This window comes from Ischnura elegans, chromosome 6 (genome assembly GCF_921293095.1).
Source record: "Ischnura elegans chromosome 6, ioIscEleg1.1, whole genome shotgun sequence".
In the NCBI taxonomy this organism is placed as follows: Eukaryota; Metazoa; Arthropoda; class Insecta; order Odonata; family Coenagrionidae; genus Ischnura; species Ischnura elegans.
The window spans coordinates 70,184,686-70,197,130 of NC_060251.1; the positions used below are offsets into that span (position 1 = coordinate 70,184,686).

General features: G+C 40.9%; 1 protein-coding gene across 1 annotated transcript; it reads right to left on the reverse strand.

The window, feature by feature from the left end:
- Positions 1-901: 901 nt before the first annotated feature.
- On the reverse strand, positions 902-11,920 carry LOC124160972 (endocuticle structural glycoprotein SgAbd-2-like). Its single transcript, XM_046537110.1, has 4 exons — positions 11,805-11,920; positions 9,212-9,348; positions 2,047-2,215; positions 902-1,492 (listed from the first exon to the last, which is right to left on the reverse strand). The coding sequence occupies exons 1-4, from the start codon at positions 11,913-11,915 to the stop codon at positions 1,364-1,366; spliced, it is 546 nt and encodes a 181-aa protein (XP_046393066.1). The 5' UTR covers positions 11,916-11,920; the 3' UTR covers positions 902-1,363.
- Between the last annotated feature and the right edge of the window lie 525 nt (positions 11,921-12,445).

Genomic DNA, 12,445 nt, shown 5'->3' on the forward strand with positions numbered 1-12,445 from the left:
GATGAAATGAGGTGCGTTTTCCATTACGCCTCGTGGTAGTGACGAAATTGCCAGCGGGAATCACGACGGGGTCACCAAAATAAGGGTTCTTGAGAGGTTTCTTAAAACTTAATTAAAATAAAACAGCTGAATAATAAAGCCGACCTCAATGCAATGTGCCGTCTATTGGGTGCTTTCCATTCATGCGACTGAAGGATCTAAGGGTTTCCCGGTGAATAGACTGGATGAAGAGTTCTCGGGTTTCCAACCGGGTCCAAGGGATTTTTAGCACAGACGTTTCGAGGGCGAAGTCTGCCATCGTCATTCACCCTGGAAACCCGAGAACTCTTCATCCTGTTTATAACTCACCAGTTCCTGCGCGTAATAGTTTGTTGACTTGTGTCACAACAGTCGGCGACACACAGAATGGAATACGAAAACCGCGACGCAAGTCGACTTGTGTTGACGTGTGTTGATGAATGGAATGCACCCATTTAAAACCCGAATGAATATTTATTTATTTTCAACAAAATATACCGCATAGCAAAAATGCAGAACGACCAATATAAGATAAAAACTCGATGAAACTATAAAATAATTAAAATAAAGCGATGAACGGTAAAGGAAAAACCTTATTACGGTGTAGTTAGGCCACGGTAAAGCCGTTTTATTGGGGCACGTCACTGCGCAATCTGACGCATGTGCGAAGGTGCAATAAAAATGCGTCGTGTAAAGCGGCGAAATGCTAGAACACATGCGATAATGCGTGGATGTGAGATGGCAAAATAGCCCATAATATAATTCCAAGCTCGCATTCACGCAATTTCAACATATGTTTTCAGTGCTAACCTACGCAATGACATGCCCCGCATAAAACGGCCGCATAAAAGGTGATTTACAAATAAATAAGTAGACTGGTGAGTTTATTTTTTAAATATTTATTTTTTCAAAAATATAAAAGGCGATACTTCTCTAAGGGGATGGGAGATGGTAGCGGGTGGCTAAGACAGGAGGGCGTAACATCATTTTAAATGCACGTGGACTTTTTCTTCGCCATGGATCGCAGCACTATTATCCAGCCCAATTAGATGGACTACAGGGATATTTATGCAGCGTAGCTTAGCAGGAGGAATGGAACTCCATCCACGGGACCACTTTTTATTAATCTTGCAGCTCTCCGGCCTCCGACTCCGCCGTAGTATCGTACCCCGGAGTCTGGAATGTGGAGTCGTTTTGCGCGAAGCAGAGAGAAGCGTGTAGGATTTTTTTTAAAGGTCTATGTCCACCGCCCTCCGTCTTTCCGCTGGTGCACCAAGTGCGATAGGGTCTTCCGGGTGTCCTTCGTCATCTTGCGCGGTTGGGTGATTGTCGTGTGGCGGGTTGCTTAGCGACCGGCGAAGTTGGGTCTGAATCCTCCTTGCTGCTGGGGAGGGGAGGTGGGGCGGGCGTAGACCTCGGCGTTAGCCCTGGCGAGGGCCTCGGGGATGGGTGGGGGAGTGGGAAGATGGTTACCCTGAAGAGACGAAATAAAAGGAAGTGGTTAGAAGCAATACATCTAATTTAATATGAACAGAATCTACTCCATGAGCTATGCGGAGGAGAGTATTCGTCGGTCTACGGGGTAAAATTACTGTGAGGTCGTTCGGGTTTGCAGTAAGAATTATGAAATAATAAATGGTCTAGCATATTTTATGCACTCTATTCATTTCACAAGCTTTCTCAACAATCAATCCAAGTTATAGAAATGTTTATTTCCCTTGTAAGCAAATGGCCTATACTATTGCACATCATTCCTTCATTTCCTTTTTTTAATGATGACATACTGGCAATAGTATATCATAATTATTGACACTCGCTACATTTGATATCTTAAATGATCTATTCATCCCGATATGTTATCAATTTATCGTATTGACTTTGAGTGGATCCAATATATGATTATGATACGCTGGAATTTCTCAAATCTAACTCCAGGGGATTGTTATTAATTTTGGCTGTATGTTTTAGTCCAAGCAATAAATTGCTTATGAGTATGTATTAACTTATGAAAATAAGTTACTAGCTTACCTCAGCGCGGAATCCATTCTCATCGGCGATGTATCGGATGGTGTAGACAACGCCATCGGGGCCGGTGTAGCTGAATCCACCTTCCGCGACCTGGGCCTCGAGTTCAGGGTTTCCGGCGTTCTTCAGGTATCCCCTCTCATCGGCGGTGATGCCATTGCCAGTCTCGTAGCTGTATCAAAAAATGGTGAAGTTCTCATTAGGAAATTTGATATTTCGTTTGTCTGACTGTTCGACTGATCTGATCGTTCGTTTCTCGTTCAACTGAATTAGCGTCATTCAGTTCGTGTCCATGAAACCTTCTGGAAACGTACCATAAATAAATAAATCGCCATTTGGAGAAGTTATTGATATCATGCGGACTGTGAATTTGGTTTTTGTTTATCCCAAAGGTGAACCTAATTTAAAAAAAATGTAAGTTCACTGGTAGAATTATTTGGTTGAGTAGGAAATGAAATGTATTCCTTAACCATCAGTCGATGATTTCCTGGAACAATATTGTCGCATCATCATTCGTTTACAGCACAAATTGAATGATATCGAAAACAAAAGCTATAAATAATATGCGTGGCAATTACGAATTGTCAAGTCCTAAGGATATGGTATTTATCGAAGAGATGTGGTTCTACAGCCTCGGGGTTTCTAAATTAAAAAAAAAAGTTATTTCGCTCCTGTCCCAGCTAGCTTCTCAAGGTCCTCCAAAGTGTGGAAAACAGGTGGAAAGTCAGCAGCATCTCGTCTGAGGTGATGGTTAAATGTGAAAGAAACCCTTGAAATGAACTATTCTGCACTGAGTTGGAAATCTGACTGGTGTCTGACCGCTTGTTTGTTGGTCATCCGTTAAACTGAATTAGTATAAGCGTCATTCAGTTTCACTCATTTCTTATTCCCAGCACTAGCTTACGATATTGAACGACCGCGCAACTGAAGGGGCTATCCTCTGCCCACACGTGAGATGGTGACAGGAGTTAAGAGTCATCCCGCTAAAGGGGAAAAACCACCGATTCAAGCTCCCATCCCTCTTCAACAGAGACTTCCCTATTGCATTCCTTAACGATATTCCCACACTGCCGGCTACTCGGGATGGGTCTGATGAGGTATGGGGGGGGGAGGTATGGGTTGGGAGGTATTCGGTAGAGGGGGGAAATGCTTTAACCGTGGTCCGTCTATCCTCGAGGCCGCCCGCGTAAGGGTTGTGCAATGCCGTGAGGTGGAGAACGTCTTCTTGGGATGGGTGAGCGGGTGAATGCGAGACCTTTAAATGCCAAAAGATCTCTGACCGGGATGGAGATGATCCCCGGCGAGGTGAGAGTTGATGGCAGGACCCCAGAGGGGGTCGTCATGGCAACTGGAGGTTTGTTGTGGCTGCGTGGAGGGGGTAGTTGGAAAGAGGAAGGGTGGATGGAAACGTTCACATACTCCACCGCGGGTCTTCCTCCTCACGACTCGCACCTTGACCCACTTCTCGAGGGTCCAACTTCTTCGTTTCGGCCGTCGATGATTGATCACCAAACAGGAGGAAAAATCACTTTCCATTTCTTCTGTTCCCACTCTCTCTTTCTATGTCCCATTCTCACCCTTCCTCCTTTTACCCACCGTTTTAAAAATCCTCAAACCTCCGAAGATGATAGGCTCCAATGGACAAGCTGAATCACACGATCATTTTTTTCTGTTTCTTCTCAGTGATAGCTCAAGTGATAAGTCATCTTATCGTTTAAGCCTAGTTATTACACAATATATCGACGCGCACAAGTTAACGTGTGGATGAATGAACACGAAAATGCGCACTGCAATTACTCAGCGTGCATAAATGGTCATCAAATAGAAATGGCTGCTTTTTGACGTTAGAGTATTAGCCATCCCGGCAAACTATCTAAATAATATTTCGTTCTGCGTTCAATGGCATCAGGCTCAACTGACGAAATTTGTTTCAAGTATCCGCGCAAGTTCAATTCAGTGTCGTTGATGTCGTTCACGCAAATTACAGTTACACGCATAAGGTATCGTGTGACGAGGCATTTTGGCTCTATTATTTCGGGAGATATATACAGCGATGAGGCTTTCTATCATATATTCCATCGCATATACCTTTCTTTTGAGATAAACGACATTTATCCATTGAGATACCCTACAGTTGAGAGAGATTTTAACGCAACATTCCGCCTGCAATAGAATGAGAGTTGTAAAAATTTAGGGATTGCGAAAATGATAGAACAGTCACCGAAAAATGGTGTGCTGAAATATTTGCCCATCTTCATAGTCCCTGAATAGCTGTCGCTGGAGTGGTCCCTCCAAGGAGCAGAGAAAAGTGTTTGTGTGGTTCAGGATGAAGAGTCTAGTCGAATTCGCCGCCTTCTACGTCGGAAACAATTTTATAGAAAGCGAAGAAATAGGAGGCGATCTCCCAATTATATTTCATTCAGTGCTGGCGAAAAAAATTGAAGCGTCGAGCAGGCGAGAATCGAAGTTTGGCGAAATCCAAGCAAATGGCAGACTGTTATCTCCTATTTGGTAATGATACGTTGTTTGTTGCGTGCTGGTGTTGTAATAGGTTATTTTCAGTGTGCTCCTTTTGTGTTTCCACGCTGTTCTGTGAGGCCATATTTAGGTTGACATCGTGTTCTATTTTTCTGGTTTGCGCGTCATATTTTCGGCGTCGAAACTGTTGACATTGTTTAAGACATCGTTTTGAACATTAATATAAATAAGCATGTCACAACCTGTGTTGGTGCGGTGTAGTCGAATATTTAGTCGCATTTTGGGAAATTTTTTGTTTCTTAAGCGTATTTAATTTATTACATTCATCTTCCAGCATGTAATCAGGTACTCTAATGCGTCATTCATTTATTCTATCTATTTTATGAAAATTTTTATTTATTTATTATCTATTTTACGAAAAAAGTTGACTATTAGTTACGTAAGATTTGCGTCTCCATACAAAGGAATTTGCCATTGATTATTGCGTTAACATTTTATCGTAAACATGTATCTTAATGCAATGTCTACTATCGGAGATATAGTTTCACGATAAACTTTTTAATTTATGGCTTATTATCTCTTGCTAGAAAAAATACTTATTGAAATATATAAAGAAATTCACTCCCACTCAATTTACGTAAAAATGTTCTTAAATGCTCAAAATATTTATTTGGATACTTCTTTCTAATAATTAGCAATGAATTAACCATACGCTGAATGTTTTAAGTATTTGGGTTTACTTCAAAAGTTATCTTCCACGATTTGCGCTAAGGTCGCGGGCACATCAAACGCACATATGCTCATTCTATGATACAGGAAACCGCCTTCGTCTGATGAAATTCTAGTGGCTCTTTCGTATACTGGTCGAGATTTTGGTTCATTGGAGTCTTTTCAGTTGGAGTCAGCATTTTACGATGCCATGCCGCTTGCGCCCAATTTTACTATCTTCATACTGATCTAATGGATTCATTCACACTCCGTCGACTCGTATTTCGGAAGCGGTAGCTGGCAGACCCGCCGCTGGGTGTAACAATAGAATCAATTGTCTTCGCCTCGTGTGGAACCCTTTTCTGTCACTCCACTATTTTGCGTCCAACTTCCCGACTTTAGGGCTCTCCGAATGCAACTAAACTGCAGGGTAACACTCATGGCGCAATTCCATCGTTTACTATTGCTTTGGTAATTCTCCTAGGTTGACCCCATCTTCCCCCTGCACGCGTCTATTTCCAACGATCACAATTGCTTCGAACTAGGTTCTGACGCTGTATCAATGTATTGTTTATCTATTTGTTGCCTTCGCATTTTGCATATCTCCCACGCGTGAAATTTCTCCTACTTCAAGAGTTGTTGGAAAACTTATCTACCCTACGTCCGCGATGTATGTATTTCCAGAATCGCAAATTGGTAGAGGTAGTGGTTTGATTGATATTCTGCGCGATAGTATTCCCCCTAGCACAAAAACCTCGAATTGCAAGGCGGCTCAGGAAATGGAAATGTTCCCCACCCCGTGCGCTGAATGAGAAAAGTTTGGAGGCAAGAGGTTTAGGTATGAGCGAGCTCTACCCTCACCTATTCAAACCAACCTATGGGTTGAATCACTGAATGAGTAGTGTGTGAGAGTGTAGCATTTTATCGATTTATATCATCAGTTTGAATTGGATGAATGCATTCATTTCTCCGACCATATCGGCTAGCCCATCTATCTCGCATGGCTGCAGCGCCCATCCCATCTGCCGTTTCCTTTTTTTTCGCTTTCCCTTTCTATCAGCATTGGATGCGCCTCTCGCTCACCTTGCGTCCGTCACCGCAGAGGAATACTCTTGAGGGCCCAAGGGAACGCTGGAAAGGGTTTTGTGCGGTGCTGCCATCCGTGGCGTAAACGGTGACTGCGTGTACCCAATGATAATCCGGAGAGAAAAAGCAAATCTCCCTCCCAGAGGGCAAGTGCTTCTTCGTGCCCGATTTCTTATGCTGAAGACGTCCTTCGTTTACGCTTGCTATTCAGGATTAACTGAATAAGTCTAGGGATGCATAGTTAAATAATTAGCGTTACCTTAGTTTCGTTTGTAGCAGTTGGGAATTTATGCGATTGAAATGATGAAGCCTCGGTTATTTTCCGACGTACCCGAGATTTGTGGAACTTCATGGATTTGATAAAAGCAATGGAATGATTTTAGTGAATGGATTTTCTTGAGACTAGTGACAGGATTGTGCAGATGATTGTTTATCTTCTTACTGTAGGTGATGACTTTCGTGCCCTAATATCTTTGGCACTAACGATCTCGGAGTACGCAAAAAGTTGCTCACAAAAAATATGTAAGTCTCCGCATTTCTTGTATTCACGGAATGAATTTTCGTTACTCGATTACAACTTATTTTTGATCAATCATTAATTTAAGTTTATTAATTTAGAAAAGATTATTTGGAATTCAATGCTCAGCACCCGTTTATTCATGTCTGGTGAATATATTCTTTTCTCGGTCCGAAAGTAATTTACTCTTTTTATGATGTAGATGCCGCTGGCCTTAAGGGTTTCCGGAAGAGTTAATGATGTTATCTTCAACTCGGGAATAAATAACCCGATTTTAAATTGAAATTTTAATATTTTTATTAAATATTTTAAATTTTATTCTTGATAAATATTTGTGTGCGTCTCAAAATTTGAAATTTTACGTATGCGGCAATACTCTTGTAAAGTTTTCGAATTTGAGATGCCAACGGATTCTAAAAAGTCTTTGCTTCATATGCCCTAAACATTTTAAGATCATAGCGTAAGTTTTAGACGAGTTCTACGTCTCGAAGTAAGAATATGTATATTTAAATATATTAATTTTAATATTACTTTGTGGTTTAATGTCATAACAATGAAAAAATTAACTCTTCGACTAACGCACTAAATTATTGTTCTTATTTCCGTATTTTTAATCAATGTGGCTCTTCCTGGAGATGTTCCCGGAAGAGGAGTAGGTGACTCCAGTGGTGCACATCGGGCATGTTATCTACTTTTTCGGTCCCATTTCTCATGGAAGTCAGGGGTGAGTCCCCGTGGGGTCTTGGTCACTTCACCTCAAGTGTGACGTGACTTCCCGACCATCAGCCGCTTCAAGAATGACCCCTCATCTTCGCTTCGCATTGGACGTAAAAGGATTCACGCACCGCGTCTCGCGCCGTTCACTTGTTTCCTTTGACACCATTCGACGTCGCTACTTCGACGGGCGCCAAGAACAATCACTCGTTATTTCCTCGATGCCCGGCTCGCCTTGTGCTCTTCACTTGTTCCGTATGACGCCTCTCATTGCGTCCTAGAGTGCTTTACTATTCATAGCCATGCCTTCTTTAAGCCCTCACACCATCTTTCCTTTCACATTTTGCCAGTAATGAACGGGGTCTCATGGTAAGGAGACTTCCGCTAGTACGCCACCTTTTCTCAACTCGATATCCCGTATCAATCCCTCTCGATCTATTGTATTTTCCCTTTTTTTCGGGTATAATTACTCATTAAAATCTTACGTTATCATGTTAATACTTCCAAAGCTAGTATACCATTATCAGCATTTTCCTGTCTCGCATAATAAAGTTGTTACATGTAAGGTAATAGTGTGGTTAAGTTTACGAACTGGGCAAGTAGGCAAGCGTTGACAAGGCTTTAACTCGTGTACTCCAAATTTTTTAGGAGATAGCGTAAATAGAGCCCCAATATATTTTCAAGTCCGACAGAAGTGATAAATTAAGGGAGATATTTTGCCGAACGTATAGATAAGGGAATTCGTTTTTCCACGGAGCCATAAATGACTTAAATAAATTCTAGTCGTAATTTTGTTTGAGCATTTGCTATTTATGTGAAGATGAATGGTATTCTAACACCTCATGTAACGCGCCTTTCTAGGCTGCATGCGGGGTAGTATGAAGATGTAAATGAAGTTTTAAACGAGTACTGCATCCTGAAAAAGACAGGCCGCGCGGGAGTGAACCGCCTTAAGGGTTTTTGCCTAATTATTTTTAGAAGAACATCTAGCGGAAAAATATATTTGTGACATAACAGGGGGTGCAGTGGGAATTTTTTGAATTACAGTTATTGAGCAATTGAACTTGGGAAATTTAATACTTATTTACTTTCATTTTATACAAAAAGAATATTTTTAATGAAAGAATATTTCAGGCACCTAATTACTAGAGCGCAATGTGTTTTGCAAATGAATTCAACGCATTTTTATGTACGTCCAGATGGGTAGTCGTTTTTTAATTGTGAATCCATTCATATCAAACTACTTTTAGTTATCGCCGGAGATTCAAGGGGTTTGTCATTTTTTCTCTACAGGTAATTTATATACGATTATTTGGTCATGTATTACTGTATTTTAGTTGGAAGGCCTTTGTGTTTTGCGCTTTTTGATATAATTTTAGTGAATTCAATTTTAAATACTGATTCAATACTTTGTTTCTTGCTTTTCAATACTGGAAACTATAAATAGAATTTTTCCTACTAATTACTTTGAAATATTTAGATTTTAATGTTTTACTTCAAGATTTTTTAAAATTTTAAATTTAACCAATTAATACTGAAGTCGTCTTGAAATAGAGAATTGCCGAACTGAAAAATATTGTTTTTCATTACATTTAGCGCCTATGATTGCGCATGGGGCAATCAAGTAGGGGAGCGAAAGGATGGCCAAGTGTCCTGTATACTTACGCGTAGTTGTAGGTGCCGTCGAAGTTGACTTCGTTGCTGTAGCGAAGGATTGGGATGGGTGTGGTGTACTGACCCTGTCCAGCAAACTGAGGCGCGGCATGGGCCGCGGCCATCAGGGCGACAATAACTGCTGCTACCTGCAAAGGAAAAGATAGGAGAATAATGAAGGTTCATAGGGATAAAACCGAGGATATAGTGAGTGATATGATAATTATATGATGCTAAAGACTGAATACTACCCTACATCTGGTTGGTAGTTGATAATTACACGAAGTTTTGGACGTCATAGTGGATCCTGAGTTATCAAAGACACTCTTTCGGTGTTGAAATAATTTTGTCTGTCGTGATATGAAGCAACGGAGGGATTCGATGACATTTTCTTAGCCTTTTTTTAAAACCTGAAGCGTTGGAAAATTTTCCAATTTACTTGCAATTTTTCATTTATTTAAAATTTTATGCTATAAAAACCTTTGGTCTTAAATTGACTGTAAAAACGGTCATACTCTCATATATTTTAGGCATTGGTTTCAATGGAATTATTTCATTTGCTCGTTCTACATTTACGTCATTTTAAGGCTCGTTTGGAACAATGAATATTTGCCAAGTATAATTAAATTTTTTAATCAGAAATCAAATTATGAAATTTCAAAATCCAAGATAGTAAAATTTTTAAATGAAAATTATATTGAAAACTTTAGCATTGACGAAATGCGTCAAAGATTTCAAGGGTACATGCTAATGACAATTTTTGTATACTTTAATATTTATACAGTAATGAGATTTTTTCTGGGAGAATTAGAATTTCAAATCCGGGATTGATATTCAAATTTTATACGCTGGATCGACATGGATTTTAAGATTTCATAGAGGAATTTGTATTGCATTCCACGGTATTGTTGCCGAAATATTTTGATTTTTCGAAAAGTTTTGCTGAAGTTGTTTTGAAATAAAATATTATTGACTAACGTAACGAAATTGGCAACACCCATAAATTTTCCTTTTTATGTACAAGCTGCAATCGTAAGAATAGCTTTTGGGTATGAAGGAAAGATGTAATTTAAATTACTTCTACTTAAATGCATTTTAATTGCTCTTGCTTTGTGAATATAAATTAATTACTTATTTTCTGAGACTTATTATCAAGGCATCTCATGCACGTCCTAGTGGGAGTTTTTTTTATGATTGAGCGCGTCGTTTTTGGAATTCGTAATTCTCAGGAAAAGTGCGAGAACAGTAGACGCTCGCTACGCGGCTGAGGAAGAGATCCCGGTATTTTTTTCTGCACGTTAATGGGAAACGGAACAGCCGGCAATTAATCGGTGTGATGAGAACGCTCACAGCAGAGCTCGTTATTGTGGACGGATGGTGCAAATAAGAAACGGATTACGTAAAATACCGCGTGGTTACGAGACCTGTTTTTACGAGCAGTATAGTCACATCGCGCAATTTTTTTTCTCAATTTAAATTCTAGGTCGCGGTAATTTGTTAAGTTTCCACGTAGATAGAATAGTTTTATTAACTTCAGGGTTATAAAATGAATTTTATCGTTTGTTGCGACGTGCTGTCTCTGCGTCTCATTTACATTTGCGGATGGGTGCTTATGCAAAGTAATGAATATTTTTTTTCTTCCATCTAACCCTTATTTTAAAAATTTCTTCTCCTGATATTTTATCCTTCTCTTTTGAAATTAGTTTTGAAGTGTGAGAGGTTTTTTTAACGAATGATTTGAAACGTATATGCATAGTAAATGTAATTTCATTAGTACGCGAAAGTACTCAGCTTGTGACGAGTTTCATGGAATGCGAAATAGACGATATTTGAATTTTTGCATCGTAAATCTGCAACTAGGATACCTGTTAGAATTTATAAGGGAAATATTGCAAATAAATTCGTTAAGTAAAATTACAATCGCACTAAATTCGTACGTTTCTGGCTTGTATTAAGTTACATGGACATGGATTGAAGGAAAAGAGTCGTAATATGACTTTGTGCATATAATTTTAGCAGGTAAATTACGAGTTTAGTATTTGTAAGGATAATATGAAAAGTTTGAAAATGACGATCTTACGTGAATTTAGAAAAATATAGAAGTTACAGTATCTGGCTTTGCTTGGTAGAATAAATATGTCTCATGCCATAAAATAGAAAAAAATCCTTAAGCATGTATTCCTCTTTGCTTATATATACGATAGTAGCTGTAGTACCGGCTTCTAGTGCTAGTATCCTGGATGCAAAATAAATCCTCTTTGTGGTGCAACTTCGTAATGAGAGAAACGGGGATGAAAAAACTGTCGCTCTTCACTCGCACATGTCCTCTGACGATATATCACCTGCTGGGGGCACTGCGAGAGACTTCTTACACGTGTCCTGGATCACGTCGGTCCTTTCATTTACGTAGAATAGATGAATACACTGCCTCGTCTCATCACGCGTTAGCCCGTGACAAACGAACGTAGGGGAAGGGAGTCGGCGGGAGATAAATCCGAGAGAAGACTTTCCACGAATAGCTAGGGTGCGGCGTCGTGTCGCAGGGGAAGATGGGAAGGTTTCTCTCCCTTTTCGGCTAAGCAGTTCGCGGCCAGGGAACACCCACCTTGTACATGATGAGTGCTGAAGATCGAAGGATTCCTCCGTGTATCGAAAGTTTGTGTGCGGTATTGCAGGTGCTGCTTCTTCGATCTGGCTCCGGTTGGATCTGGTCCATCAGGCGTTCGGACGGGGCCTTTATAGTGGGAGAGCCATCCGACCTCTCCCCTCTCCGTAGTCCCCCCCCCCACGTTCCCTCCCCCTCTGTCAGTGGGGCAGAGCCCCTCCCACGCGAGCAGGCCATTCTCGCTTTCATCCGGCGGCGGTGGGGGCCGAACGCGCGCGGCACCCGCCCCCGACGCGTCCCCCTCGTGTCGGCACCCTCTTTCCCTCGGGTCCCGGAGCATCTTGAAGGTGGAATCTCCCCTCCGCCTCTCCTTCAAGCACATCCTCCTCGATTCCCGGTTTTCCCCCACTTATTTTACCTCGTTCATCCTTGTCCCAGCCCTGGAATTCCTTCACCTAGCCCGGTCTTCGATTTCGGCAGCTCCGGTGATATTCGCTCGACTCAATTACCTGTATGGTACCGTATCATAAAAGTGGTGTGCTGATTCGCTGCTGAGACTTTTTCCACTACGTCTAGTGGTATCTTAATTCTTGGTAACTTAGTTCTCTTCAACCAGATAACGTCACTAGTGAAAATTGGTT